This window comes from Drosophila simulans, chromosome 2L (assembly GCF_016746395.2).
Source record: "Drosophila simulans strain w501 chromosome 2L, Prin_Dsim_3.1, whole genome shotgun sequence".
NCBI classification, from domain to species: Eukaryota; Metazoa; Arthropoda; class Insecta; order Diptera; family Drosophilidae; genus Drosophila; species Drosophila simulans.
The window spans coordinates 8,107,783-8,134,863 of record NC_052520.2 but is presented as its reverse complement, the minus strand read 5'-3'; the positions used below and the strand labels follow the sequence as shown (position 1 = coordinate 8,134,863).

The 27,081-nt window shown below is 42.5% G+C and overlaps 1 protein-coding gene across 22 annotated transcripts; it reads right to left on the bottom strand.

Moving 5' to 3' along the window:
• Positions 1–70: 70 nt before the first annotated feature.
• On the bottom strand, positions 71–27,081 carry LOC6731448 (piezo-type mechanosensitive ion channel component). Of its 22 annotated transcripts, none has more exons than XM_039291620.2 (31): positions 26,618–27,081; positions 16,957–17,150; positions 16,613–16,877; positions 16,244–16,551; positions 15,895–16,021; positions 15,694–15,813; positions 15,464–15,626; positions 14,737–14,967; positions 14,101–14,157; positions 13,351–13,584; positions 13,088–13,285; positions 12,475–13,043; positions 11,781–12,399; positions 11,226–11,718; positions 10,362–11,166; positions 10,148–10,305; positions 8,120–8,185; positions 7,720–7,865; positions 6,616–7,038; positions 6,473–6,549; positions 5,805–6,053; positions 5,339–5,374; positions 4,926–5,078; positions 3,967–4,105; positions 3,544–3,905; positions 3,337–3,483; positions 3,133–3,277; positions 2,134–3,067; positions 1,561–2,068; positions 1,359–1,500; positions 71–1,304 (listed from the first exon to the last, which is right to left on the bottom strand). In XM_039291620.2, the coding sequence occupies exons 2-31, from the start codon at positions 17,018–17,020 to the stop codon at positions 1,107–1,109; spliced, it is 8,136 nt and encodes a 2,711-aa protein (XP_039147554.1). In that variant the 5' UTR covers positions 17,021–17,150; positions 26,618–27,081; the 3' UTR covers positions 71–1,106. The 22 variants fall into 22 exon arrangements, with proteins under 22 accessions (XP_039147554.1, XP_039147556.1, XP_016024103.1 ...); XM_039291622.2 differs by having other exon boundaries at positions 6,616–6,990; XM_016179772.3 differs by having other exon boundaries at positions 12,475–13,034.

The window sequence follows — 27,081 nt, the reverse complement described above, 5'->3', positions numbered from 1 at the left end:
TGATTGGTATAGTTTTATGGAATAATTTCACGATTCACGATTAAACTCAAATGTGATAAGACTGAAACAATTAATTTTTATTACAATCAATTTGAATTCTTTATTTTATTTCGCAAGTATTCCACGCAGTTAATAAGCTAGTTTTGGAAATGAATCGCTAAAAAAATAGATACATTTTATATTTACGTTTTAAGTTGTTCGATTCTTAGTATAAAAATTCATTATTTTTACAATTATCATTTTAGTTTCGTTTTGCTATATAAAAAAAGAACATACCGAGCTAGTTGGCGTTTACTAATTTTAAGAGATTGCAAAAGGGAGAAATTTCCATTCGAAGCCAACGCACTGTATATTATTTAATTTTTTCATTTTGATATGAATTTGCCTAGAAAGGAGTCGTTTAAGCAAATGATATTTGCATTCAATACAAAAATATGTCAAGTGATATGCCTAAAACTAAAGTCAACGCTCTATATATGCAATATGTATCGATTTAGTTATATAGTAAACAGTATAACATAGACGTAATATCTTTAATCAGTTGTAAAGGGCACAATTAGGCAAACAGCATAGAAACGTATGCGAATCGAAGCAATGGCTAATTTTACATGATATTGTTTTTGTTGTATAAATATAAAACATTTATTATTTAATCGCTATTTTTACCTAATAACTCGGATGCTTTAGGTTAGTTATTATATTTACGGTTTCTGTAAAATGCTAAATTCCCTGAATATGAGTTTTCATCATTATTATTAGTATTTTCGCACTTAATCTTCAATTTTTACACTTATTTAGAAGTAACTTAAATAAATTATTTCCTTGATTAGGCAATTACAATTCACTATTATTTGCAATTATTCGTATTAACAAACATCAACACTTTTCGCTTAGTTACTAAATACACAGTTTTACACATGGGCAGTACTTTTGACAAAAAATCGAAGGACTGTATAAATGGGTGATGCGTACTTTTGTGTTTCGATTTGTGTTCTCTTTCTCCTTATAAAAACTTTTAAAAAAGACTATGAAACCTACGATAACGCAATACGTACTAAATACGTAAACAAACTCTACTTTAGTAAAGCGATTGGATTAGGCCTATGTTATTGCGGTTGCTGTGGCTGCAGTTGCTCCGGCCGGCGCACGCTCATTCGACTGGGAATCGAGTCGGTGTCGCCATCATCGTCCACGTACTCCTCCTTGGGACGGGTCCACTTAATTAGCGTTTCGGGCGATCGGTATAGGAAGAGTAATTTGGCAAACAGGTCCTCTTCCAAAGCGAATTCCAATGCCTCCCGTACCTGGAAAACGCAAAGAGGTCATCGAGGGCTCAAAACAAATATTGTTTGATTTACCAGATAAATGTCCAGACAAAGTTGCAGCACTCTATCAACATAGGGCAGATCCTCAAACATAATCTTTCTGTTTTGTCCGCCAATGAAGGACTTCATAAAGCGCGAGGCCAATAACACAAAGGTGGTGTACAGACCAATGATGCTACAGGAGTAAATGGAATAATTTATATATGAATTTTTAAGGATTTATTTGCCCACTTACCCTCCCGCTGTGAGGAAGCTGAACGTGGATGGGAACTTTTTATCGTTGAACGTGTACATCACAATTCCCGAAGTGCAGTTGCTGTATGCAAACTTCGATAGAGTTTCGTTGTAGAAGGTGTCGTTGCAATAGTCCCGAATCTCCCACCATAACCCATTGGTCTCGTTATCTCGATGCATTTTGATAACCAACGGTCGGTAGTCGTAGTGTTTTGGGCTCAAAACACTTACCACCGCAGCGTCGCCCGAATTGAGAACCTTGATAAACTTGGGTATCATACCGGGTATCACCACCACTTCTTCAACTTCCGGAGTGGTACCATTTGTGGTGCCATTGCTGTGAATTGGCTCCACATCGTGGGTTTCGCTAAGCATATGAATGAGTGCTGCTCGTCCCTCAAAAGACTCGTCCAGCGATATGGCATGCTCGTCGCCCACATTTTCCTTTAGCCCCTTCGCAGGAGCCTTTCGGGTGAGGGAATAGGAAAACCGGGCCTTCAGTGTGTGATCTGAAATTAAAAGGAGGCTCATCAATGATACTTGAATATTAGGTAATCGAATAACAATATCATACTGTTTCTCAAATCATTTAGTAGTCGCTGCCTATCCGGCGGTGCTATGTTCCACAGAGAAGGCGAGTTGCCAGCTAGTCTAACCGCCGCTACATCCGTTGCATCATAGCCAGCAATAAACGTCAAAGCCTGTTTCTCCTTTATGTATGCGTTAGTCATCTGAGAGTACATCTCAGGATTGATCTCGAAGATACTGTCGTAGTTGTTCGTTGTGTAGATGGGATCATAGGGTCCAATTCGTATTGATAGCGACACATGGAAGGGCACATTCGAGGTGCCCACCGCGTTGCCAAGAGCAAACAGACACAGTGGTCCCCAAATGCAAATCACTATCAGCAGGACGACGGTGCCACCCATTATCAGCTTGGAAAGTGAGGCCTTCTTCTGAGCTCTCATGGCCGGAAAATCAGTCTCTGACTGCCGGGTGCAGCGGATAAGATATATATTCGAGAAAATGTCCTCCATCTTCAGCCAGTCGAAAATGGTCATGGTGCTGTCAATGCACACCCAATCTAATATGGTTCGCAGCTCGTACAGGAATGGAATCTGCATGTACACCTTGAAGGCAATCATATTGACCATCGAGAATCCCTTGGTGAAGAAGTTTCCCAGAATGCGCTTGGGGTAACCAGATTTGATTTGATAAGAGCTGAGCAGCATGTAAAAGCACTTGATAACGTAGAATATTATTGGAGGTGCGAGGGAGTTGAATGTGCGCTCTGTAACTGCAGGCACAACGAAGAACATCCAGATGTGTATACCGATAACCGAGAAGAAGTGGAAGATGATCTTGTTCACCAGAGCTTTGCGCAGATACAAAGCGCGATCAATGACGATGAGCAGGAACTGAACCAGTAGCATAATCAGGAATGGTATGGGCACTTTGTTCTCCGCAAGATATGTCTGAACACCTTCATCACTTTCCGTTTGCTGAGTCTAAAAGCAGAAAATATAATGATTATAATCTCTGGAAGTTTATAAATTATATAAATTTAACTCACTCCAAATGCAGTGAAGCCAAAAAGAAGCACAAAGAAGTTCACAAAATCGCAGAGGAACATCAGAGCATAAACATCTGTGGCTAGACGGGATTTGTGGACCAAACTGAAGAAGAATTTGTACAGCGATGAAGTGTACTTGGTGCGCCTGAAATAAAAACGATTATTTTTATTAAGAATTTTTTTGTTCGTCACTCCTCTACTTACTCTAGCTGATTAATGCCCGTCTTGCTGAAGTCTGGCGATCCTGGCAAGGAAGCCTGGCTCACTTGAAGACTCAGCTTCTGAGCAGCGTCATCGTTTAGCTGGCGGGAGTCCGGTTGGGACAGGTTGTCGCTATCGTCGCGTTCATCACTAAAATAAGAGCAAAGGTTAAATAAAGTGGTCTGTTTTTGAAGATATTCTACAACTTACATGCTAGCGGTGGGCTTGGTAAACTGGTTATCCGTGTCCTTGTAGCCCGATTTCCACAGGCCTTGTGATTTAAGCAGATAGCGATGCAGGAATAGAACCAGCAATAGGATCAGGTCGTAAATCGCATAGTGGGCCTTGTTCTCAACGCCGAATATTTTGGCAGGTGTCAGCGGCTGATTGGGCAGTTGGTGGTAATTGGACCAGATCAGCTTAAACTGGAAGATGCACTTGATCAGGACGATGGCCTGGGTGTAGGCAATCAGCGTGACCCAGAAGGTTTTAGTGGGACGCGGCAGAGACAGTGTACCCCACAAAAAGACCATAATGGGCAACGGCAGCGAAATGAGACTGGCATTGACGACCTAGAAATGAAAATGATTAATATGAAATAAATTCGCAGGGCATATGAATTCAATTTCTTACCTGATTGATGAACACCACAATGTAGCAGATGAGATCCGTGTTGGCCAACAGGGCATACCACGAGGAGATCAGCACCTCTACAATGATATGATGATCTCTCTGGGCGAAGTTCTCCTCCTCCAGATTGAATTCGCCCGCGCTGGAAGATCGTCGGAACAATATTAGTTAATGGATGATAATCCCTATGCACATTCGTGGAATCTATCAACTTCACATGCTGGGTGCCGTTTTTCTTTATTGAAATGTGTGCGCTGCATGCTCCACAGTCTACATGCGAGTGCATCGTGTGGAACTCGGGTGGAACACAAAAATTGTTTTAAACTAGGATAAATCGAAGCCAGACAACGGTACATACTAGCAAAGAACGCATAGAGATAGATTTAAATCATAGCAGCGAATACAACTTAGTGGAGAGGCAGAGATACAGATACAAATACAGAAATAGATGCAGTTACAGTTACCAAAAGATACAGAGGGAAGAGACAGAGTCGTGATAGATTTTAAAGTAGTCATGGGTCTGGGCGATGATCATGGTCATGAGGATGGGCATGAGCTTAAAAGATAGATATGAAGATATAGAGTTGGGTGGGTCGATTTATACTGCACTGGAATGTTAGACTTCATTTGTAGTTTTACCTTTAATTGTAAAATAGATTTCTATTTGTAAAATATTGATATATATTTAAATTTATATTTTATTGCACGCTGAGCATATTCTAATTCATATATCTTTTTAACTTTACTTTAATCAAAAATTAGTAAGAACTGGTTACTTTTTATCAAAAGCTTTGTTAGCTTGTAAACCCTGGTTTTAAGTTCTCGTAAAATCGACCCGCCTGTGAAGAGAGAGTTATAGAGCGTTACGAGCACAAACCGAAAGACACCAACACATGAATAGGCACATCAATAGGCTAGGGGGTAAGTGGGCTATACGCATAGTTAGTGGGCGGGACCAGTACCTGTCCACCTGCTCGTAGGACCAGTGTTTGCTCAAGGATCCTGAGCCACCGCCGCTGTGGTGATTATGGTAATAGTGTGCACCGCGCTCGACAGATGGCGCTTTAATACGGATCTCAGGCAGGCCACAATCCGATTTTCGACTGAGCATCGTGCTATATATACGATTTATACATATTTGATACAGCGCATGGATGGGGGCAACAGAAATGGAGAATGGAGTGAAATGGAAAATAGGTGTCACAATGCAGTTTAGATGACGATCACATATATGTATATAGATATAGAGAAAATTGCTCAAGTATTCGGAGATCTTGGTAGAGTCTTAGAGAGCAGACACTTTGATGTGTGGTTAGTTGAGTTTTTACTGATCTCGATTTAGATATAGATTGGTAGTATGGTTCGATCTACTTACCCCTTGGCTGGCGGCGATGAATTGATTGATTGTTTTCTAACAAAACAAAAATTGATTCGGATGATCGAAATGCGCGCAGAAAAATGTAAAATGTAAGAAAAATAAATTAGTAAGGATCTGTTTTTGTTCATTCTGGAAATTTCGTCTTTGACATATACATAATCACATGGAATTAATCTCTACTCTAATGAAATGAGGTACAATTCATTATTTTCTAATTTCGAAAAGAACATGTAAGTGCGGGTGAAACAAAATGTGCGGATTGGATTCAGAAAAACTGAAGATTGATTAAGTATATTTGCTAATTTCATTTTGATTGTGTTTGAGTCGTATTATTAAGCTAAGTATTTGCATTTTACTTGAAAAATCGAATTTTGCAACTGGTCTAGTAGAATAGAAGATATGATCATAACGCTTTTGGAATCCCCGCATTTAAAACAACGATTTTCGTGAGGTTTTGTGTTACCTATGGGCGACTCCATCCACGGTATCTACAGGCAGTTCGATGATTTCTTCGGCAGCGCGAATATGCTGATGCTGTTGCTGTGGTGTACTGGTTGTAGTTGGTTGCAGTGGTTCTGGTGGTGATAGCGGTGTGGTTGTCGTGTTCGTGTTCAGTGTGGTGCTGGTGGGGTCTGAGTGCTCGGTGGCATTCGGTGGTGCGATCACCACCCGCCGCGGGGTGGATGAGGAGGCGGGCGGGTCACTTTCATCGCTTCATCGCAACAGCAGCAACAGCAACATCAATCGATCGATCGGGTATCAACAACAACATGGTGGCACAAATGATGGAGGTGAGGTGGTGAAACATTTTGGCAGGTGTGTCGTTGGTTTCGAGAGTAGTAGTATGTTGTGGAAGCAGGTACAGAGTTTCAAACACACGGAACACAAAAGTAAAACGGATATGCAAATAAAATAAGAAGAAAAAGAATACGAAATAAATAATTGAATAAAAACCGAACATAACTATTAACAAACTTAAGTACAAAGAAATTGAACGGTTCGTAACGCGACCAGAACACGCTACTCTACGACGTTCGGGGGTTTCCAGTTTCCAAAAATCAAAACTTAATTCAAAATTTTAACGCAAGCGGCGCACACTGGAGCTGGATTCCAGAATCGCTTTCTAAATACCTCTCGAGATTGGACTTGAGGAAGTGGAACATGGCAGCGGCACTGGACAGCCCCAGGCGGTTCAACGAACTGGACTCCTGTAAAGGGAAGCAAAATCGGAATTTTAGTCACCATACTGGACAGATAGGATAGACTTAACCCACCTTCAGGGTCTTCTTTTCGCCGGCCAGGATGCGATTCACAAAGCGATAGTTGCGCGAGAAGCGGTTCAGTCTTATGGTCAGCGTGACCAAGAAGCCCTCGAGCAGTCTGATAATGGGATTGGTATCAAAGTCCTCATCCGAATCCTTGGCCGTCACCTCTCCGCTGTCCACTTCCATTTTCGACTTGCTATCGGAGGTCTCCTTGGAGGTTTGCTCACGTCCCAGGCCAGTCGAGGGTGGGGGAATCACGGGCAGATCACCCACATCCCTAGTGGGCGCTGGACTAGCCGAACTGGAAGCCGTCGCCGCATCGCGCTCCTTGGAAATACCCTTGCTGGTGGAAGGAAACTCGCCTGGTGGGGCATCCTTCGACTTCTGTGGGTTCAAATAAATATAGCGTGTTAGACCACTGGCTGGTAATAGCTGTAAGAAAGACATTTACACGATATTAACGAAAAACCAAGCTTATACAATATGCAGATACAAGAAATCGTTTGTAGTTTTTATATGTTTTTGTTTTTTTGTACAGTATTTTAAGGTGAGTGCGCCCAACTGCTGGTCGGCAGCTTGATATTGCGGGCGCAGTTGAAAAACTTGAGCTCGTGAGCAAAATATGTGAAATCAACGGGAGGTGCGCCAATTAAAGACAAGATATGCAGTTAGCTCTGCTCCATAGACTCACAACCTCGAGCAGCGTCTGGCTGCGACGACCAAAGTCGAGCGGTTCGGACAGCGTCGAGGTGCGCATGCCCAGGTCGCACTCAATGGTATCGTCGTCCTCATCGTGGTCGCTGGTCAGGCCAAGATCGGGCCCAATCTTCTCCTTCTCGTCGTCCAACTTCAGGAGAATGCGAGAGCCGGGCTCTGAGGCGTAGGAACGCTCGCGCATATAGAAGTGGCGACGATACTCGGCATCATTCAGATCCTTCCACACCTTCGATCACAAGTCGGGGCAATATTTGATTTTGATTTTTGTTTTTTTTTTTTGGGGGGGGTTGGAATTTACAAGAATTTAAGTACGGTTCGAAAGTCATGCGGGCAAGTATGGCATGCAGCATGGCCTAAACTCAAAGGAATCCCAACTAGAAATATGCGGAAACTCACATCGTAGAGGGTCTTGCGTCGCTGCATCTTCATCTCGCTCTCGGTGATGTTCTCCTCCTCGAGGAAGTCGATCTCGTCGTGTATCAAGTCGAGCTCAAACTTATCGTCCATCTCCTCGAACATGTAGTAGTCACCAGCACGGGTAGCTGCAGGGAACATCGAAAACAACATTATTACACACGGCTCCAACGAAGTGTTGCAGTTATTATGGTGTTTAACAACATTCAGATAGGTATTAGTAAATAGTTGCTAGGAGTAGTAGTAGGCTTTTCTTTATGCATTCAATTTACAGAGCAGCGCACACAGAATTTCATGCAGTTAATCGGGTAGAGATTATATATACATGGCATGGGGCAGCTTAGATAGCGAACAAATGAGGCACAACAAACAAAAACTTTACCATGTGGATGTAATTTAATTTCCTTCCTTCTGCGTACTGTTGGTGCAGGAAGTGGATAACCATGTTCTAAAAAATAATCAAGTAAAAAATAATCAAAAATAAAACGTTGAAAAACGAACAGAATTTAGACATTTGGCTGTAATTGAAATCAAGATGGAACATAATCTAACAACGGCTAGCCGATGCTTCAAATGTTGTAAATTGTATATTTCTGAACCGATATCCAAGGCATTCAATATGCTTATAGACAGTGGAAATATATAACCAGATTCCATATCCGTTTCAAAGGAAATAAAATAAATATTTAGAAAAAGTATTATATTATAAAAAGCATTGAGAAAAATTTGGAAGAGTTTCATCCATGCAGATCAAAAATCTTAATTTACAACACAAGTGAACCCCCTGAAGCTTAAGAAACTGATTCTAGCAATCACATTTAGATCGATAAAGAGATTTATAATACACTTGTAGCAGCGCTCAGGAGTTCTGATTGCGCACTTAACCATTAACCCAAATGGAAGTAGTTGGGAGCTAAGTAATCTAGTTTAGTGTTATTTACAGGCCAGACTCATGGAGGCAGTTTCTTGGGGTCTGCTACACAGGACCCCAATCGGTTTTATTGAAGATTAAAGATCACGCACATTGAACAAATGGTTTTTTTTGTACAGAGTTTCGTTAAAATTGAGCAAAATTATCATTAGAATTTGAGAGTAATGATTCATCCAATACATGGTCCATGCAGCAGAGCAGGCTCGTAGAAGGCGCACATCAGCGACTCCATATAGGAGCTCGTACCCACGGGTCCCCAGCTATGTGGTCTCTGTGCGGATCGCAGAGCGGCCTCGTCCCGAGCTCCGGATAAGTTGCTGGACAACCGCTTGCGCTGCGACTGGCTGGCTTCATCCAAGGAGTAACTGGCATTTCCCATGCTCTGGTGTCGGCGGTGGAGCGACTTGTGCCGCATGGTTACCACCTCCTCCTTATCCGCCGACTGTTTGGCAAGTGGGATAAAAGTGTTTTATATATTGTTTTCTCCTGGGATGCAAACCGAACACACTTTTCAACCTTACCACTTATAAGTATTATAACATAATTCTGTTAGTTTTTCAATTTCTAAATTAATTAATTAATTAATCAAATCAACACTTTAATCTAAATAACACAATATGAACGGTTTGCATCCCGCACTTTCCACTTTTTACCATTTGCTTTTTCATGGGCGACCGTTTGATGGATACAGTTTCGTTCCAGGAAACAGCGGCATTGGTTGACGACTGGCGGCGATGTTCTCGTCGAAGATTTGGAGTCAGATTGGAGGACAGCACAGAGCTGGCTGCACTAGAAGCCATGGCTGTGGCATAAGCAGCCAACGGAGGAGCCAGGCACTGCATACCAACAGGGGGACTTAGCTCAGGAGGAGCTAATCCCAAAGAGATCCTTTTCGGTTCCAAAAATCCCTCGGTCAGGAGAGTAGACAACGCATCCGTACTCGGCGTGGTTGGCTTCGAGGGCTCTGGGCTTTTGAAAACACATTCCTTCGATTGAGAGCTCAGATGCTTCTTGGGCATTGCCACAGTTGTCTCCTCCTCGCTGACCGACTGCACATCCACATAGTCCGTAATCTCCTCACATGGCATCACATTGATTTCCGGTTCAATAATCACGGCAGCGTCTGCGCTGTCCACGCTTTCCACGCTGCCTCCACTGCTGGAGAGGATCGAAGCTCTGGCTGGCGATGAAGTGCCAGAGCTGGCGGAGCTATGCTCATCTGGGGTCAGATAGCCAGATCCTTGACAAGAGGTGAAGCTGCTATTGTGGGCCAAAGGCGCCACATCGGACATGGCGTGCTCTGAGGGCGTGCGTCGCCCTTCACGAAGCCAAAGATTAATGTAAGACACACACGCGACAATTTCCAACGATCAAAATACAAAAGGGGAAATTGCAAAAAACGCGACGAGAAGTTCGAGCTCCAAAAAATTACAGAAAGGGGAGGAAAAAACCCCTGGAAGTGATGGTGCAAGCACTTACCGTCGAAGTGGGTTTGTTTGTCCAAGGGCCGAAGCATCTTCTGCTGCGTGGCACGGATGCGCTCCATCTTTCGCTTGATCTTATGCAGCACCTGCTTTTCATGGTCGTGACGATGGGCAATCTGCTTATGTCGTAGACTCTCAATGATGTCGGCTCCTCTGTGATAAAAATTGTTCAATCAATTTATAGAATGACCAGAGATTTAAAAACCCACCTTGAGGCCAGGATGTTATTTGCTTTGGTGTCCGTTATGATGTGACAGAAGTAATGCGACTTGAATATGCGCAGCTGGAAGATGATGAAGGCGAAGCAAATCGTGTCCCACAGGAGAACCACCTGGTGGGTGATCTTGGGACATTCGCCTGGCTTAAGCGCCAGTTCAGCCTCCTCTGGCAGCATTATTTGCTCTGTAAGCACATTGCTCGTACAGGTGATGCCGAGCATGTGCACCAGCCAGCAGCAGTCTTTCGTCAGTTGGGTCATGAACAAACAGCCGGCCATTTGGAAGGACGTCTTGATGAGTATGTTGGCCACATTGAATGCCAGCAGCCACTTCCAGCGAAAGATGATGGTGTGTATGGGACGCAGATAGAAATCCGATCCCTGCCACAGGAAGATAAACGCTCCGATCAGATAACCCAGTGCCAGCAGATCCGCAATATTGGTGCCGGCCAAGAAAACAACTGCCAGAGTAAACCAGTAGAAGCCGCACAGCACTCCGTTCTTGAGGATGTCCGAGTAGTTCCGTATGTACGAGCAAAAGTCGTGGGTGGGATTGTCGAAGGGAACGCGACCTAGCTGAGCAATATCCGCGATCACACTGCGATTGCTGCCACCCGGATAGTCGTCGTTACTGGCATAACGCTGTTCGATGCAGAAGATACTCTTCTGTCGGTTCAGAATGACCAAGACAATGAAGTCGAAGATCAGCTTGGGTACGTGGTTGAAGTGCAGGGCTCCTGGCAGCATCGTCCAGCGTTGTATGCCCTCGCCGAAGGGACCTTCATCCCAGGGAAACACTGCAAGGCACACAAAAAAGTTATAAAACTGCATTTATATTGATTGATTCATATCATACCCAGGCAAGAGCTCGGCGGCAGTCCTACCAGCACTATGTACTGTGTCAGTATGGAGATGGCAAAGAATGCCTGAAAAACGCCCCATATTTTGGCGCACTGCGATCTCCGTAGAAGCAATAGCACCACAAGCCACAGAGCATAGACTACGGCCACAATATCCTGACGATATGTGATGGTGGAGACCAGCGCGATTAGCGATATCTCAATGCCGAATTTGTAGAAGCCAAAGTTGAGGAGATACTTGACCAGTCCCACCAGATCCTTCTCAGCATCAGCTCGAATAATATTGGGGAACAGCAGCTTGGTGGGTGGAGCATTCAGTGCTCCGATCTTGACGCGCATTTGAAGCTGCCGCAAACTGATCACTGCGTGCATGGTCACAATAACCATGTAGATGATGTAGGTGCGCAACAGGCTCATCAGTCCGCCAGTTACCTTGTCAGCCTTGGTGAGGCCAATCCACTCGGCATTGTTGGCAGTCCGGTTGTCAGACTGCGAAATATGATTAAGATTAAAATATAATGAGCTTTCTCAATGGGATAACATTAACTTACACAAACCACGTTGTGCTGCGAGTGACTCAAGTACTCGATCTGGTAGATCATCTTGGACAGAACTATGACGGTGACAATGAACGAGATGAGGCGGCTGATCACCACCTGGACGGCCTTCCGCGAGGTGGCGCCCAGCACACAGAAACCCACAAAGATAATGTGCAGTACGCAGACTTCACTGACACTGCACACGAAGGCTGCGATATACACAGCCTTCATGATGTGCAGCTCCAGGAAGCGCCAGAAGACATCCTTGAAGTTCTTGAAGATGTACTCCGACTTGTTCTTGATCTTGCGGAACGATATGCGCACCAAGTCTCGCACAGATGTCTCGAAATCGGTGGTGGCTCCTGGAGCAGCCTCCGCCGATGGACCCTGGGATCTACGCAGTGAACCGGCGCTGCCACGTCGCTTCGATGGCGCCGGTTCCAAGGCAGTTGTCTCCGTGGGTTTCTGCTGTGCCGATCCGCCAGCCAACGGCTGCTGTTGCAATGATGCGATGAAGCGCTTGTGGAAGTAGTGCACTTGGATGACGGTCAGGATCACAATTATCGTTGGTGAGACCAAATGGAGGAACAGATCCTTGGTCTGATACCGCTTAAGGCCGATGTCCTTTTGCCTAAAAAACAAACATATTGATTTTATTGAACATGGTCTACTTAAAGATATTAGTTTAGAAAACAAGCCAACTTACAAAGTCGCGGACACATTGAGATAGTCGCTCCAGTACTTGTCGAACTTGTCGAATTGATATGTGTAGATCAATATAAGTATGGACATGGCATAGAAGATCAGAAACAGCCAGAAGCCGTACATGATCTTAACCCACGCCTTGGACGACGATTGAAAGACTAGCAAGAAGAATAGGAACAGGGCCATGTAGCAGATGCGGAAGCCGGTCATGTTCTCGCCAGTGATGGCGCAAAGGAAGATAACCAGCACGAGTAGCCAGATCCACAGGCGCACCAGTAGATTCTTGATCACATCGCCGGCCTTCTTTAGGAACTTTGAGGTCTTCTTGCCATCGTTGATGAGGTAGCTGGAGCCAGCCGATCCCACTGTGATCTGCAGTGGGGCAATGATGTCCGCCAGAGTGCTGTCCCTTCGCCGATCGCGCTTCTCCTTGAAGAACTGTCGTGATGTCACCCAAAACATTAGCACAAACGCTGTCTTCACGATCAGCGGCACACATGGACGCATTTGGTTCTCGATGGGTCGTTCGAAGCCGATTTGTTGCAGGTTAATGCCCGCAGTCTGCAAATACTTCAGTTAATTAAATTTAATTCGTAATTTAAGTGTCATCTTACGGGAACGCTCGTGGGCAGCTCTTCGTTGTTGAGATCCATGCCGTATATGTATTGGGCAATCAACAGGGCCTCAGCATACAAGACTATAAAGGGACTGGACCGCATCATGGCCTTCCTCTGGTTCGGAATCATCCACAGCACGTTGGCCCACAGCAACAGGACAAAAGTCAGCCAACTGTGATACACTATGGACCAGGCCTATCAAGAGATTGAATATTTGAAAAACTATACCATAACTTAAAGATATATGTACACTGACTTACCATCATAAGAATGTTGGTGAATATATAGCTGTTCTGATATATGAATCCTCCCACGCTGACGAATCCATACGATATTTGATCCAGTATGGATGTGGTGGTGTTCTCCTGTTCCGATCGCTGCTCCATCGAGTCCAGCTGAATGTCATTGCCCCGCTGGGTGACACTGGGTGCCACCGAGGATCCACTTTCCAGCGGTTGGGGTGTGCGTGCCTTTCGCGTGCTTTGCCGCACCAACTATAGATTCAGATATGTTTTTATTAGCTCAGAGATTGGGTTTAACAGGACAGACATTAAGAAGAGAGATCAGCTTACTAAACAAGATATGTACAGACAAAGAGTTCTAAAGTTCTAGGGCACTACGGGTGTTGATGGCGATGGTTAACTATCCGGGTGAGAGTTGCAAACTATTTTGTATCGCTTTGGCGGTGCTCTATGACCCAGAACACATACATACAGACACACTGGCGCAGTTAGTACAATGTTTAGTTTATAGTATGGGTTAGAATATCCCTTGATATCGGGGGAAATACTACAGCGATTAGTACTACAGATCGCTAGAGATGTTAGATTTAGACGAGTACAGTTTAACATAGACAAATGGCAGACGTTAGGAAAGCTTAATCCAAATGATACATAGAGAGACAGAGGCAGAGATAGAGATAGGCTAGAACTAGTCTAATGATTAGGCTTTGGGGTTAGGCTGGGAGAAAGATACACGCTATTGGCGCAAAGTGGAGTTAGTTTACGTACAGGCGTCGTCTCAGTCGGTTCATTCAACGTTGCACGCTGATCTCGGCGCAAAGAAACCTAAAGCGGAAGTAATAAAAGAGAGAGCATAAACAAAAATCAAAAGAAAAACAAACATACAAAAAGGAAAATGGCAGGAAAATCGCAAAGAAAAAGAAAATTGTGGTCAGACTTCAGCAAAAGCGCACACAAATCGGATAAATTTCGGCGCAGTTTTGGGGTTAAACATTAAGGCACAGACGAACATTTAGTTGGGTTTTAGTTGCGGCCACTAATTGTGTTTAGTGTTTGTCCTAGTTCTAAACCTGATACTAATTTCATTATCCTCGCATTATTAATTTAAATTTAAAGACTGTAATTGTATTTAGAACAAAAAAAAATAAACCTATTAGTGCATTTGAAAAGTAAGTATGCAAATAAAAACATTCAAGCCAAGATAAGTTTTCCATCAAGTTTTCGTAATGGATTATACTTTTCAGGTCATCTAGGTAAGCCGGATTATTGGGAATTTTCTGTGTCCCCATTCTAGTACACCCATTCCAATTCATTGTGCCCCCAAAATCCCCAGAAATATTCAACATTCACACACTGAATGGAGATCAAAACAGAAACCCTGGCCCAATCCACTCGCTCGCTTACACTCAAGCGCTGATTGCGGATTGCAGTGGAGGAGGTGGCGTTGGTGGTGGTCGTGGTGGTGGTAATGGTGGTTCCACCTCCGCCAGGATTCGACCCATCCCGACGACCCCGCGATGTCTGCGAGGTGAGCAGCGATAGCTGGCGGTTGACCTTGTTGCCGGTGGTGTTGTTGATGCTGCTGCTATTGCAATCTAGTTGCTGCCCAAATGCGGTGGCGGGTTTGGGCTCCAGCTAAGGAGTTCGGTGTTCCGGTGTTCGTGGATTTGGATGTTTAGGTGTTTAGGTGTTCAGGTGTTCGGTGTGGTGTGTTAGTGACAATTGGTTGTTTGTTAGGTGTTAGGAGTGTTTATCATGTTTTTGTTTAGGCGTGCAGAGATTTTTGTGTTAGAAGATTTGAAAGATTTGATTGAAGTGGTTTTTCCGGATGCGTATGGCAGCATAGGAAGAGCAGAAATTAAGAGCAGATAAAACTATATCCCAGTGTTGGCCAGATTTTTAAGAAGAATGAAAGCGATTTAGTTCCATTCAGAACGTTTATCTTTTTTAAAATTTAGTCAAAAGAAGTAGTAAATATTTCTAATTAAACCCGCTTTCAGTCTTGTTAAATCAAGTCTGTTGTTTAATATCATAATCTGTGTTAGTTGCTCTAAATCAGTCTAAACCAGAGTAAGAGCTGTTCCGTCACTGAAAGACTTTTGGATTTAATTTTCCCACAATTGAAACTTACCCGTGGCTTAATGAGATGCTTGGTGGTCAGGGCCAGTGCGAAGTAGGCAAAGAACAACGCAAAGGGATTGAGGTACGAGTCCAGGGATAGCTTATTATTGTACAGAAAGACTCGTATATCCGGCGAGCAGTAGGATTCAATAAGCGGTTCCAGTCCAATCAACCTGATGGGCAGAGAAAGATGATAGTCTGATGATTTCCCGGCACTTCTTCCACCCCTCCTCTACTTACCGGGCTGTCAGGGTGGTATGATTGAGGTGGCTCTGCATCCATGGCGTCTGGTAGGACACAATGGACAGGGAGTGCAGCACGAGGACGACCATCACGCAGCGCAGCAACAAAGCGAAGCCCCTGCAACAAAAAATGGTGCGAGAATACAAAGGGAAAAGTGAGTAGGATGTCCGGAATTGATGGCGTTGATGGGACACGCACCGTTGCAGCGTCTGGCATGTTGCCCAGTAGGTGCCGGCCAGCAGGAAAATGAGAAAGTAAAATCCGCCAGGCACCGACGGACGCAGCACGGCCGCAAAGAACAGCGTGGCCAGGCAGAACAGAGGAGCTGTCGATGGAAGCGATTCATTAAATTTGATTGAAAAACATTCGTGTGCGGGGAGCCCATGAATTCCACGGAGATGTTGTCTGAACAACTTCTGGAAAATGTGGTAGGCAAACTAAAGTTTGGGTATTTTCAGACTAATGCTTGATACAACAAGATTTGTATGCTAATTATCCCTATAATGTTACGTTTCAAGTGGCTTCACCATAAGTAGTTCCTACTTACAGATCTTGACCAAGCCCTCAAAGTGAATATGCTGGCTGATCATGGACACTCGTTTCCTCAGCTGCTGCTGCTGTTGCTGCAGTGGCGTGGTGACCGTGGCCTGTTGCACATCTCCTCCATTGGCATCTGCGCCAGATGGCTGAGAAGATGTCTGGGCGTTTTCCGCCTGGCCATCGACCACTTCGCCGTTCTCCAGCTGCTCGGCGCCGACGGGCTGAGAGGCCACTCGCTTCACCGTGAGATACGAACCCAGGGAGGTGGCGAAAACCAACACCTCAGGCACCAGCCATTCGATGATGGCAAATGGCCTACAAAATATATAGTATTAATAAACCGGCAAAGGCACCACGTGATCGACAAAACACCCACTGTAGATCAATAAAGCTCACGAAGCCAATGTGACGCAGCAGACGCTCACTGAACGAGCAGTTGTAGATGGGCAGCGTGAGGCTGACCGCCAGAATCTGGAGCGTTATGTGACCCAAGAGGACCAGCGTGCTCAACGTCAGCAGGATGATGAAGAAGGCAGTCACAGATCCTTTGAAGTTGCGTCGCGTGGCCAGCGGGACAAAGGGCGACACAAAGAACATCAGAAGGTACACAAAGGATATGCCCACTGGTCGCATCAGGGCAGCTAAAGATACAAGAAAATCGGTAATGTATTAATTGGATGTAACAATTTGAATTCTTATACTAAAAATCGAACTACTCACCGAGTACCAGGACCGCTGGCACCACGATGCGCTGGAGCACCATGCACGCATAGCTGAAGACCATTTTGATGGATGCCTCCGGCGCCGTTCTCCTCCAGATGCGTATCCGGACTCAGACTCCGACTCCAACGCAGTAGCATTCATAAAAGCCTCAGCTTCGAGTGCAATTTGTTGTCACAAGCGGCGCAGAGCAGCTGAAAGATGAAGAAAAGAACAAATTGCAATTGAGTTTCAGTCCAAGGAATCCCGCAATGCCTGTTGCTACTGGCACTTTAAGGCTTAAAGATTAATCGTTCTTAATTAAGCGGACCCTAAAAAACCCGAAATATTTCACGGATATAAACTTTGACACAATTTTAATTAACACTGCGAGGAAAGCAAATAAAATCCAGCCAAAGCTGAGGAGAAGGCGTGGCAGTCGGTAGTCGCACGCTATCCTGAATTGGGTGGGGTTAGTTTCAATTTTCCGCTTCCGCTTTTTACATTTTCCAGTTGCGAAAGTAGCAAGAGGAGTGGCCACGCAGCTCAAGCTTTAGGGAGTCGAGTCTAGGATCCATATATAGGTTGTGTAATTGACATTCAATGGCACATAATGTGGCATTTATTCGAATACGGTTTAAACTAATGGTGCAGAAACTGTCGAGTCCAAGAATGAAAGAAAGAAAGCCATTCGGAATGCCAAGGATAATGGCGAAGGAGCATATCCAAACGTTTGAATTAGCTAATAAATTCTAAGAATTTAGTTCGGTAAAGTTGATACCTTTATTTATTGAATTAATAAGCTTGATTTTTTAGAACATTATAAAGCTACAGAATTTCAATAGAATTATATTTGTTTATCATTTATAAGTTCGAAAGCTTTTCATAATTTGAATCAATATTTTGTTTTGCTTATCTTAAATATTTTTAAAAAATCCTTTATAAACAGCAATCTTTCCTAATATTTTTTTCTATTTTATTTGTACAAAAGATAAACAGTTCGGAATTTATTTAAAGTGTTTCTTTATCAGTAAAAATGTTGTTGTTTCATTGAACTCGTTTCTTTGGCTAATTTACAGATCCACTCAAGTCACATATAACATATAATAGAGAAAAAACATGATGAATTCCTGACCTAATGCCTCACATGCACAGTGAAACAAACTACAAATGCAAATAAAAAATAAGCAAAAAAGAGCAACAAAACTGCTAATTTCAGTGAATGGCGAAAAAAGATCAACAGCCATGACGTAATTTGGCATGTTCAAAACTTTTAATTCCTCACTTTTTTGGCTGGTTTAATAAGAACAACAAGGCGGCAAACAAAGAAGGCAACAAAGAGTGCGAAATCGTGGGGAAAAGAGACGCCACCCACGCCTCCAACGCAAATATATCCGACATAATAATGTCAGCTAATAAGAGAGAGGCAGGCAGAAAATTCGAAAAGCGAGGTTCTGGGGTAGCTGAGCCACCGAGCCGACAAACCTCAAGTGGTGCCACACCTAACCCCACAATCACCCACAACCACCCACGACCACCCACTTTCCCCACCATCCCGCCGCCCTTGGGCAAACAAACAGATTCAGCTAGACGGGAAAAAAACGAATGATAGAACGAACCACAACAACGAGCCGGTTTGCCCCCAAATGGCGATAAAAAGCAGTGGTAGGCATATGAAAACAAAAAAAGGCACTCAACTGTTTTAACAAAATAAATGCGGGCTCTTGGGGCTAGGGGGGGTAAAGGGGGGTAAAGGGGGAGGCGGCGGCAGACCGGGGGATATTCTCTGTCTGAGCAGATGTCTAATGGCACAATAATGCTGATGGAAATGCGACTGTCTATATGGATGTTTAATACACAGACTAGGCAATGAAAATGGCTATTTCAGATACAAGCAAGATTGTTTTAAAGAATAGTGTGCTATTAAAATTCAAAATAAATATAATTAAATGCTTAAAATACAGCTTATAAAGTACTTCCATGATAAATGCTAAAGAATTCGCGTTTATCATCGCTACAGCCTTATTTTCAGACTATTTTAACCATTTTTTAAAACCCATATGGTATGCATGATGTTGGTTTTATAATTCGATCATTACATAAAGACGAAGTAATCCTATAATCGGAGCTCTTTTCCACTTCCAACGGCGGAAAGGGAGCGACACGTCTCATGGTTCCATCAAAATCGAATGGCACACGTGTTGCTTCTATGCTCTTGGGGCTTGATTATGGGCCTGCACAGGCATTCCAAGGCACACACCCCCCTTTTTGGGGAACCCTAACCCAACCCTTTCCTTCCCCCGCAATGACAATGAATATGAAATGTTTAACCCGCGTGCTATTCGCAACTAATTCATTTGCCATGCACGCATCGCTGATTGCTGAGCTGCTGCTGCTGTTTGTGATTATATTATAAGCATTATAATGTATATGAATACGCAGATACTCAGATACTCAGCTACTCAGATACTTAGATACTCAGATACCCAGATATCTATATGCCAATCGAGGTGCCAGCTGCTGTTGCCTGTCCGCAATCATGGTGTTAGCCAGCCTTTTCCATTGGCCCAATTCGATTATTTCGATTTCTGCTACTGTTTCGATTTGATTTCCATTTCCATTCCGATCGAAATGTTTATTGTCTTTCGATTTCGAACATAAGTAGCATTCTCATGTGGTGTGTGCTTTCATTGGGTTAACTTGGCACATCAATGTCGCTATTGAGATTCCCAATGTTGCCCTTGTTTGATATGTTCAATGCAGATGAAATGCATGTTTTGGCACTTGAAAACAAACATTAACATTTGTTTTGAACGAAACGCAGGCAGCTGCTGGCAAAATGTCCCAGAGGTCGGGCCATGTGGCGTATACGTGATTTTAAAATTATATTTCCAAATAAATCATTGTTAAATGTACAAATTGCCAATAAATTTGAAAGCATGTGTACTTTTAGTTTGTTGTCCAAAGAATTATCTCGCTTGCATTCATAATTATTTGTGTTATGAGTAATAGCATAGAATATTATTGTGCTTATCGTTGAAATGTTTGAGAATCACATATTTTGCGGTTTCACTATCTGGTCTTGACAGAAATTGGAGCTTTAAGTCCCTGGCACAATACCCATTTCAACTCTCTCGAAGTTTCGGAATAACCAAGATGAAGCGCTTTATCTTAAGCCGCTTACATGAATAACGAAATTGAGCTGCAAGGGACGAGCTCAATTGCCAGACTGCCATCATCTCGCACTCAGATCGACCTTCATCCTCGTCTTGGTGCCCCCGGAAACCCCCTGGCATTCATTAGAGCAGCTTCATTGCCAAGTCCCCCAGTCACTTGAACTTTGTCTGGGCGGCAACTCTTGCAATAATATTTGCAATTCTATTTACCCAAGTGCACTGGCGAAACGGAAAAGTCGGAAAAGCGTTGACAAAGTCAACTAATCTCTGTCCAGTTAGTCTGTATTCCTTGTCTCCCTTGCCGCGTGTCTGTGGCCCATTAATTTACCATTAATTAGGAATGTCCAGCGAGTGGCATGGGCTTTTCTTTTTTTTCTTTTTTATTTTTGTTACCCACTTTCAACTTGCTCTATTTTTAGTGGAGGTTTAGTTCTTTTCTAGAACCTCGTAATCCAAGAATTATTGCAATGGCTTGGATACCTCTGCCAGCTGCAATTGTCGCTGGGAACCCATTGATGTCACACTACTTTTGATTCTGGTTCCTGTTTTAGAACGACGATGACGTCATCTTGTGTGAAAATTGACAATGTCGCTACTACTCCGCAAATTGTTAACCCCTTGTTGCCACGTGGGTTCGGTTGCTTTAAAAGAAGTAACTATCCGCGAATCAAAGCATAATTACTTAATAGCACGCAATGTTCATTCGGAAAAGTGGGAGTAGCGAAAATAATGAACAAACTTCAGTTGACATTCTTGGTGTGCGTTTGAAAAGCAAGCTTGCCCATAAAAACAGAGAACTTCGCATGCCATTTTATTTTACAATAAGTTGAAAAGTAAGAAAGGTTCTGTATTTAGTTGTTAAGCTCTTCTAAAGCGAAAAGTCGTTGGGTAATGTGGTTTTAATTACATAATGAATGTAAGAACTCATTTAATAGGTATAGGAAATAAATGTTTTAATCGATATCGTAATATAAATTACTATCAAAAAATGGAATGCTCTGAAATTTAACATAATTTTATTTGACCAACAGCAATATATATTTCATTAAAAGCCACAAACCAAATAAATTATCATTCGAATATCAGTTCAGCCCGCATTAATCAACAACAAGGGTTAATTGAATCACACAATTTACGGTTAATGTGTGATAAATCCGAATGGAATCGTAAACTTCACATGCAACGGCAGCCATGTCATTGCATCTGGAGAAGATTTGGGTCACTTGCAGCACTTTTCTCGCTCTTTTATGCAGCGGTTAAGGGTTTGGGGCAGCTCCTACAATTACGTGTACGTAAATTTCACAAGGGAAATTAATTTCAAAGTGGTTGCGACCCCACACACACACAAGCGCACACACATTTAACTTGTTTTTGTGTGTGCGGCGCTGGGCAGAAAGAGTGAGCTAATGGGCCGACAAGCTGTGGCCAACGCCTTCGTTTCACTCAAAGTGACAGCAGCTGGCCAGGGAGGAGCGGGAGAAGCAGGAGGCGCAGTAGGAGACATGGGGGCGGTCTAACCAAAATGCATATTCGTCTCTGGTCTTGGCCTACATTTATCTTGGCGAACTAGCCCCCTCCGCCGCTTCCACCGTGGAATAAACTCTGGGCATGTCTATAAATACAAGTGCATTTAATTTTTAAACAGGCGCATCTATTTCTATTTTTAATGTGAATGTCTTTATTAGCACAGCTAGGAAGTTTGTTGAATAAATATAGGACTTAATAAGAACTTTTAGTTTATGAATTACATTCTTACTGAATGATAACTACCAGTTAACCAGCATAATAGTTAATATTTAGGCTAATCAGTAAAAGTGCTACTATAATCCCTACATTTTGCGACTTTGTCCCACTGTAAACTGCACCAGCTGTGCACAAGAGCATCGGCGACAAAGTGGCAGTGGCATGTGGGCGATGCGGCCTGTGGATTCTCCATAGTGTGCAAATATCATAAAATGTGCAGCGCGCACATCTCTCTGTTTGACCTGTCAGAGCATATTCCACATCCGCCATGTGTGCCGTGTGTTTGAAGCAAGGGCAAGAAGCAAAATGGCATAGCTCCTGCCTTGTTGTCCATTAACAAACAATTTGGCTGATGCATTCGAGCAAAGGAGCAGGCAGGAGCAGCTAGTTTCGCCTCCCGTTTTTTATGATTCACTTTGTTTTTTATACCTTTGCCCTTTTTTTTAATCTATTTGAAAGGCCAAAGCCCGCTGAGCACGTACATGTGTGCAATTGCTCCGCCCAGAAAATTGTCGCGTTCCGCTAACGCGACATTAATAGTGACAAATGTGGCAAAATGGTAATGGACTGGACATCCTTCTTACCACACTTTCCATTTCATTTGGTCCGCCATAAAAGTATTTTTTGGTCGTTTTATGACAGCCACTTTTGCCTTTCTCTCGCTAATTTCGTTGCCATTTGACCCCTGCTTAAAATATGAACAGGAGGATTCTCAGTGCTAAATGCCATGCTCTCCTCATTCATCATCATATATCAACGAAATAGTTGCTACGACCTTCGTTCCATCGCCCAATCCCTCAGAGAAGACACGCAACAGTTTTTTCCAGACACATTTCTTTTGCAAATTGGAAACGGGAGTGCGGGCTAGGCTGTCAAATGAGTGTCGTCCTGACGGGCGGTCCTTCGGATTACGACCTGACATTAACATGCTTCCAAATAGTTGACTCAACTCGACCCGAGGGATATACATACATAGTTGAGTCAACAGGTTTTGGCCCTGAAACGGGGCACAATTTATTCAAATGAAGGTGGGGCTTGTCAAATGACGTACAAAGTTATCTAACAACTCGATTAAAAAGTTTTGTTAGTCGAAGTTTATTTAAGGCTAAGGGTTGCCTAAAATTTATACTAAAAATACTATTAAATTAAATATAAAATAATGTGCTTTTCAGGCATAAGTTTATTTAGTTTACAATCTTATTTCAATGAAAGTAAAAACTTTTTTTGTTTGGAGCTATCAATGCGCAAAGATTCCTTGTGATAGTTAGCATCGAACTAATTTTCTTAAACTATTTAAATGATTTGCTTACACTCTAAACAAGATGCCGTAGAAGGAGAAAAATATTCTTTATAAATAAATTCCCGAGTGGCAGTGAAGCATGTCCACAACCATCCACGCGCATCATTGCACACTTTGTAAAGGGGGAATTCAAGATCGAAAGCCAAGACAACAAATTGTTGGGAACCATAATTGAGAAGAAAACTCAATGAAAATTGTAAACCCAGACTCAGTTGGTTTCTCACGGCCATCGAAACAGTGCGAAAAATCGGCAACAATAACATTCACGCATGAGAAGTCAACCAGCTAGGATTATCTACATATATATACTCGATATGCTCAGAACTATCTGAATAAGTATTTTCGCCCGTGCAAACTTATATTTATTTTATTTTCCAATTGCTGGCCGCACACCCACAATGCCACGATAAGATACATAGATGTATATTATTTCTGATAGAAACTGACTGCGATAAAACTAAAATTTAATTAACGCATTTAGAAGCGCTGACAGCTTAGCAAATGTGGAATCGAAGGAAATTCTCACATGAAATTTGAAATATGTTCTTGGTATGCGTTGAAAGCGCTGAAATAAAGCTAAATCTAGAAACGAGTTCTATGTGCGAGACCGGCAGATGACTAAATTTCAAACCAGACTCACAGACAGAATGAGACTTTTGTTTTATTGTATCTAGATATGCGCTTATGTATAGGTTGTGTTTGGGGGTATGTATAAAGATATATACCACTGTGGTTCCGTGTGCGATGACGCAACAACGCATAAAATGTTAAGGAATTCATTTTCTTTATTTTAGTTTTCTTGCTCGCCTCTGGCGGCAGCATTTTGTTGAAGTATTTCGGTTGAAAAAAGGCCACAACAAGGCAAAGGCCAAGAGCAGGTAGGAAAATACAGAGGAAACCATAACAGCTGCTGCCCTTCGCCTCCTTTAAATGCATCCTATTTACCTGAAGGTGTTTTGGCCAGAAAACCGAAAAGGTGGGCCAGTCACTGGGAATAAGACAGCAAATAGCCCAAGTCATGTCTTTGGTGTGGTTTACCAAAACTACACCTATTAGTTTAAGAGAGGCAATGACAAATATTTAGCTAGTTCAATAAGCAAATCCTAATTGTAAAGGAGCTAACGATTACAACTATCTAATTTAAAAATTGTATCTATTCAAGCCTTGTTTTTTAAAGATATCGATTCGGATGTAAATTCATTTAACCCATATGTTTATTCTTAATTTTCCAAATGGGTTTTTTACACATGCAGGTTGCATAGATGCAAAAATCGAACAAATATGTTAAAGGCGGGAAACGGGGCGTATGAAATAAAGGGTTTGAGTGAGCACAAAAGAAAAATCGCAGTGGCATCATCGAGAGACAAACAAAACAAGCTGCAAAAATAACTGCAGCTGTTGCAGTTTTATAAATGTGGATACCCAAAAACATACTCCTTCGGCTCATCCACCGCCAACCAAAAGGGCTGGCTACCTATCCAATCTGCACACATATAGTATAGGATATACTATATAATATATAGCTGGGGTTAGATGTGAACGGTCTGTTGTCGCTCGGTTGGTTGGTTTGGGTTGGCTTTCCACAATAAAAGTGAAATTTTCTCGTGCCAAATTCTGTTTGATGGTGGGTGGGTGTTCGGTGGTAACGACTTTTAGCCACTGACACTGAAACATTTCGTGGAGAACTTTCCCAGGTTGCACAGGGCAACATAAACTAATTGCAACAACATTTTCGTTCGTCTAACAACGAAGAAGCAATCAAAAAAAGCTACTTTGATAAATGAAATGAGAACTAATGATGGAGATTATTTTCCATCCCTTTTTTGGTAATTAATCAATGTGGCTGTAGGCCTGCCTACTGCATTGCAGTTTAATGACTTGATTTGTTTACATCTCAGAGTTCTCCTCATTAAATTATACCCCAAACATTTTTCGGCAACCAACTCAAAGGCGATTGGCCGCAAATCAAAACATTATATTGTTTAAAGATCTATAAATTGTAATTTTGCTAAGAAAAACAAAAGAACAAACGCCGAAATCAAAGTTCAAAATCATTGATCTGATCAGAAATCAAACATAAAGAGGCAATTATGACATGAAAGCAATTGAGTAAATAGGTAATTTTTAAAAATATTCATGAAGTCATCAGCCGCTTCTGGAATTAGTGTTTCATTGAGAAAGCAAACAACAAATACAGTCAGATTCCCAAGCCGATGATAATGCCAATGGTCTAGACGGGCGATAGTCGTGTTAGTCATTTATTGATTGCAAATAAATATCTGGGAACGCAACAAGCGACAACAAAGCCAAAACCGCATCGGATGCAATGCCTCATTCAAAAATGAGTCAAAACGAAATATTTAAATGTTTTTCAAAGCATGAGGTAACATTTCCGTTTGTCAAATACAAATAAGAACAACAAAGATAATAATATGTGGCAAAGATATCAAAATCATTACTATCAACTCAAACATGCATTTAATGTGTATGCATTTGTTTGATTTTAACGATTATTTTTAACGCAGTCATGTGCTGCCGGCTTCAAATTGAAGTGTGTAAATAATAAACAAACACCTTGATTTACATACATATGTATGTACATTGCCCCAAACAACAAACAGCAGTGCCATGTGCTCTAAACCCAAGACTGATAACACTGAAGCCCAGTTTTTAAACACCAATCAAAAACACAACTGCGATCAAAATATTAGAAACATTAAAAGTTTTAAAAACATTAAATTTTATTCGAAATTAAACTTATGCTTGGATGAGCAAAGGGACATCCGTTCGGCAAAAACCTTCAGTATATATATATTTTTGTAATAATATTTTGTTCTCCACTCCCCTCTCATTTCGCTTTTTAAGCGTTCATCCATGACCATGAGTAATCTGACCGTTAAGCTAATGGGTCAACTTCTAGTGGCGTTATCGCCGCACTTCAAAAGGAAATACTTGTTAAATGAAAGGGGTTCACTACCGAAACGCTTATCGCGGCAGAGAAATGTAAATAAATGAAAGTTATTTGCGCTGATTTGACGCTTTTCCGTGCCTGCGCTAATTCCTCAAACTAATTGACACAGAAACGGATTTAAATAACTTGCAGTACACGATAATGAAATTAAAAATAGAACAACAGCTGAAAATACACGGTGTGCGAGCGAGATGGCGCGATCGAGCGATGGCCAGGAAAGTCAAACAAAAGCCAGCGGGGCAGAAAGAGATGGAGAGGGGGAAGTGAGAAGAACACAAAGAACTAGAACACGGGAAATCAGAATGGGAAATCAAATGCGTTTGGTTTTCTTGTTTGCCTGCTCTTCACACTTGTTATTTGTGAATCTCGAATTTGTTTGGCGAGTCGAGAGACCTTCAGCTTCAGCTTTTTAGCGCCCTTTTTTATCGAGTTGCTAGGCATTCGGAGTCGAGCAAAACAGAGAAAATATGGCCAAGTTCCACGGTGTCTTACCACATTTGCATAAGCTCTGCGAACGGCGACCACAACAAAAACGAAAGCGAACGATTTTTACCGATTTATCACCAGGAACACACTTTTAACCATACACTTTCTCTATTTGAACAAACTTTTTAGATCTTTTCGATCACTTTTGCCCACTTTTCACCACTCTTTTTCTGTCGGTGCAAATTATTTGGTAAGAACTTCAGCGCATTTGTTATTGTTTCGTTTCGGCTTCGATTTTTACAGGCGCTGCGTTGTGTTTGCGCGAATCCGCGTATTGCACCGATTTTGGTTGCGAACTGCGTATATGGCGTAGTATCCGTATCCGTGTGCTTAGCATTAACCGAAAATATCGTTAATGTAACATTTTCTCCCGGCAATTTGTGCACTTTTTGTTACTTTTAGCGGAGCACCGGACGCACAACCAGCGCGGATGAAAACATTTCGAACTGAATGAGTGGTTAGCGCTTCCT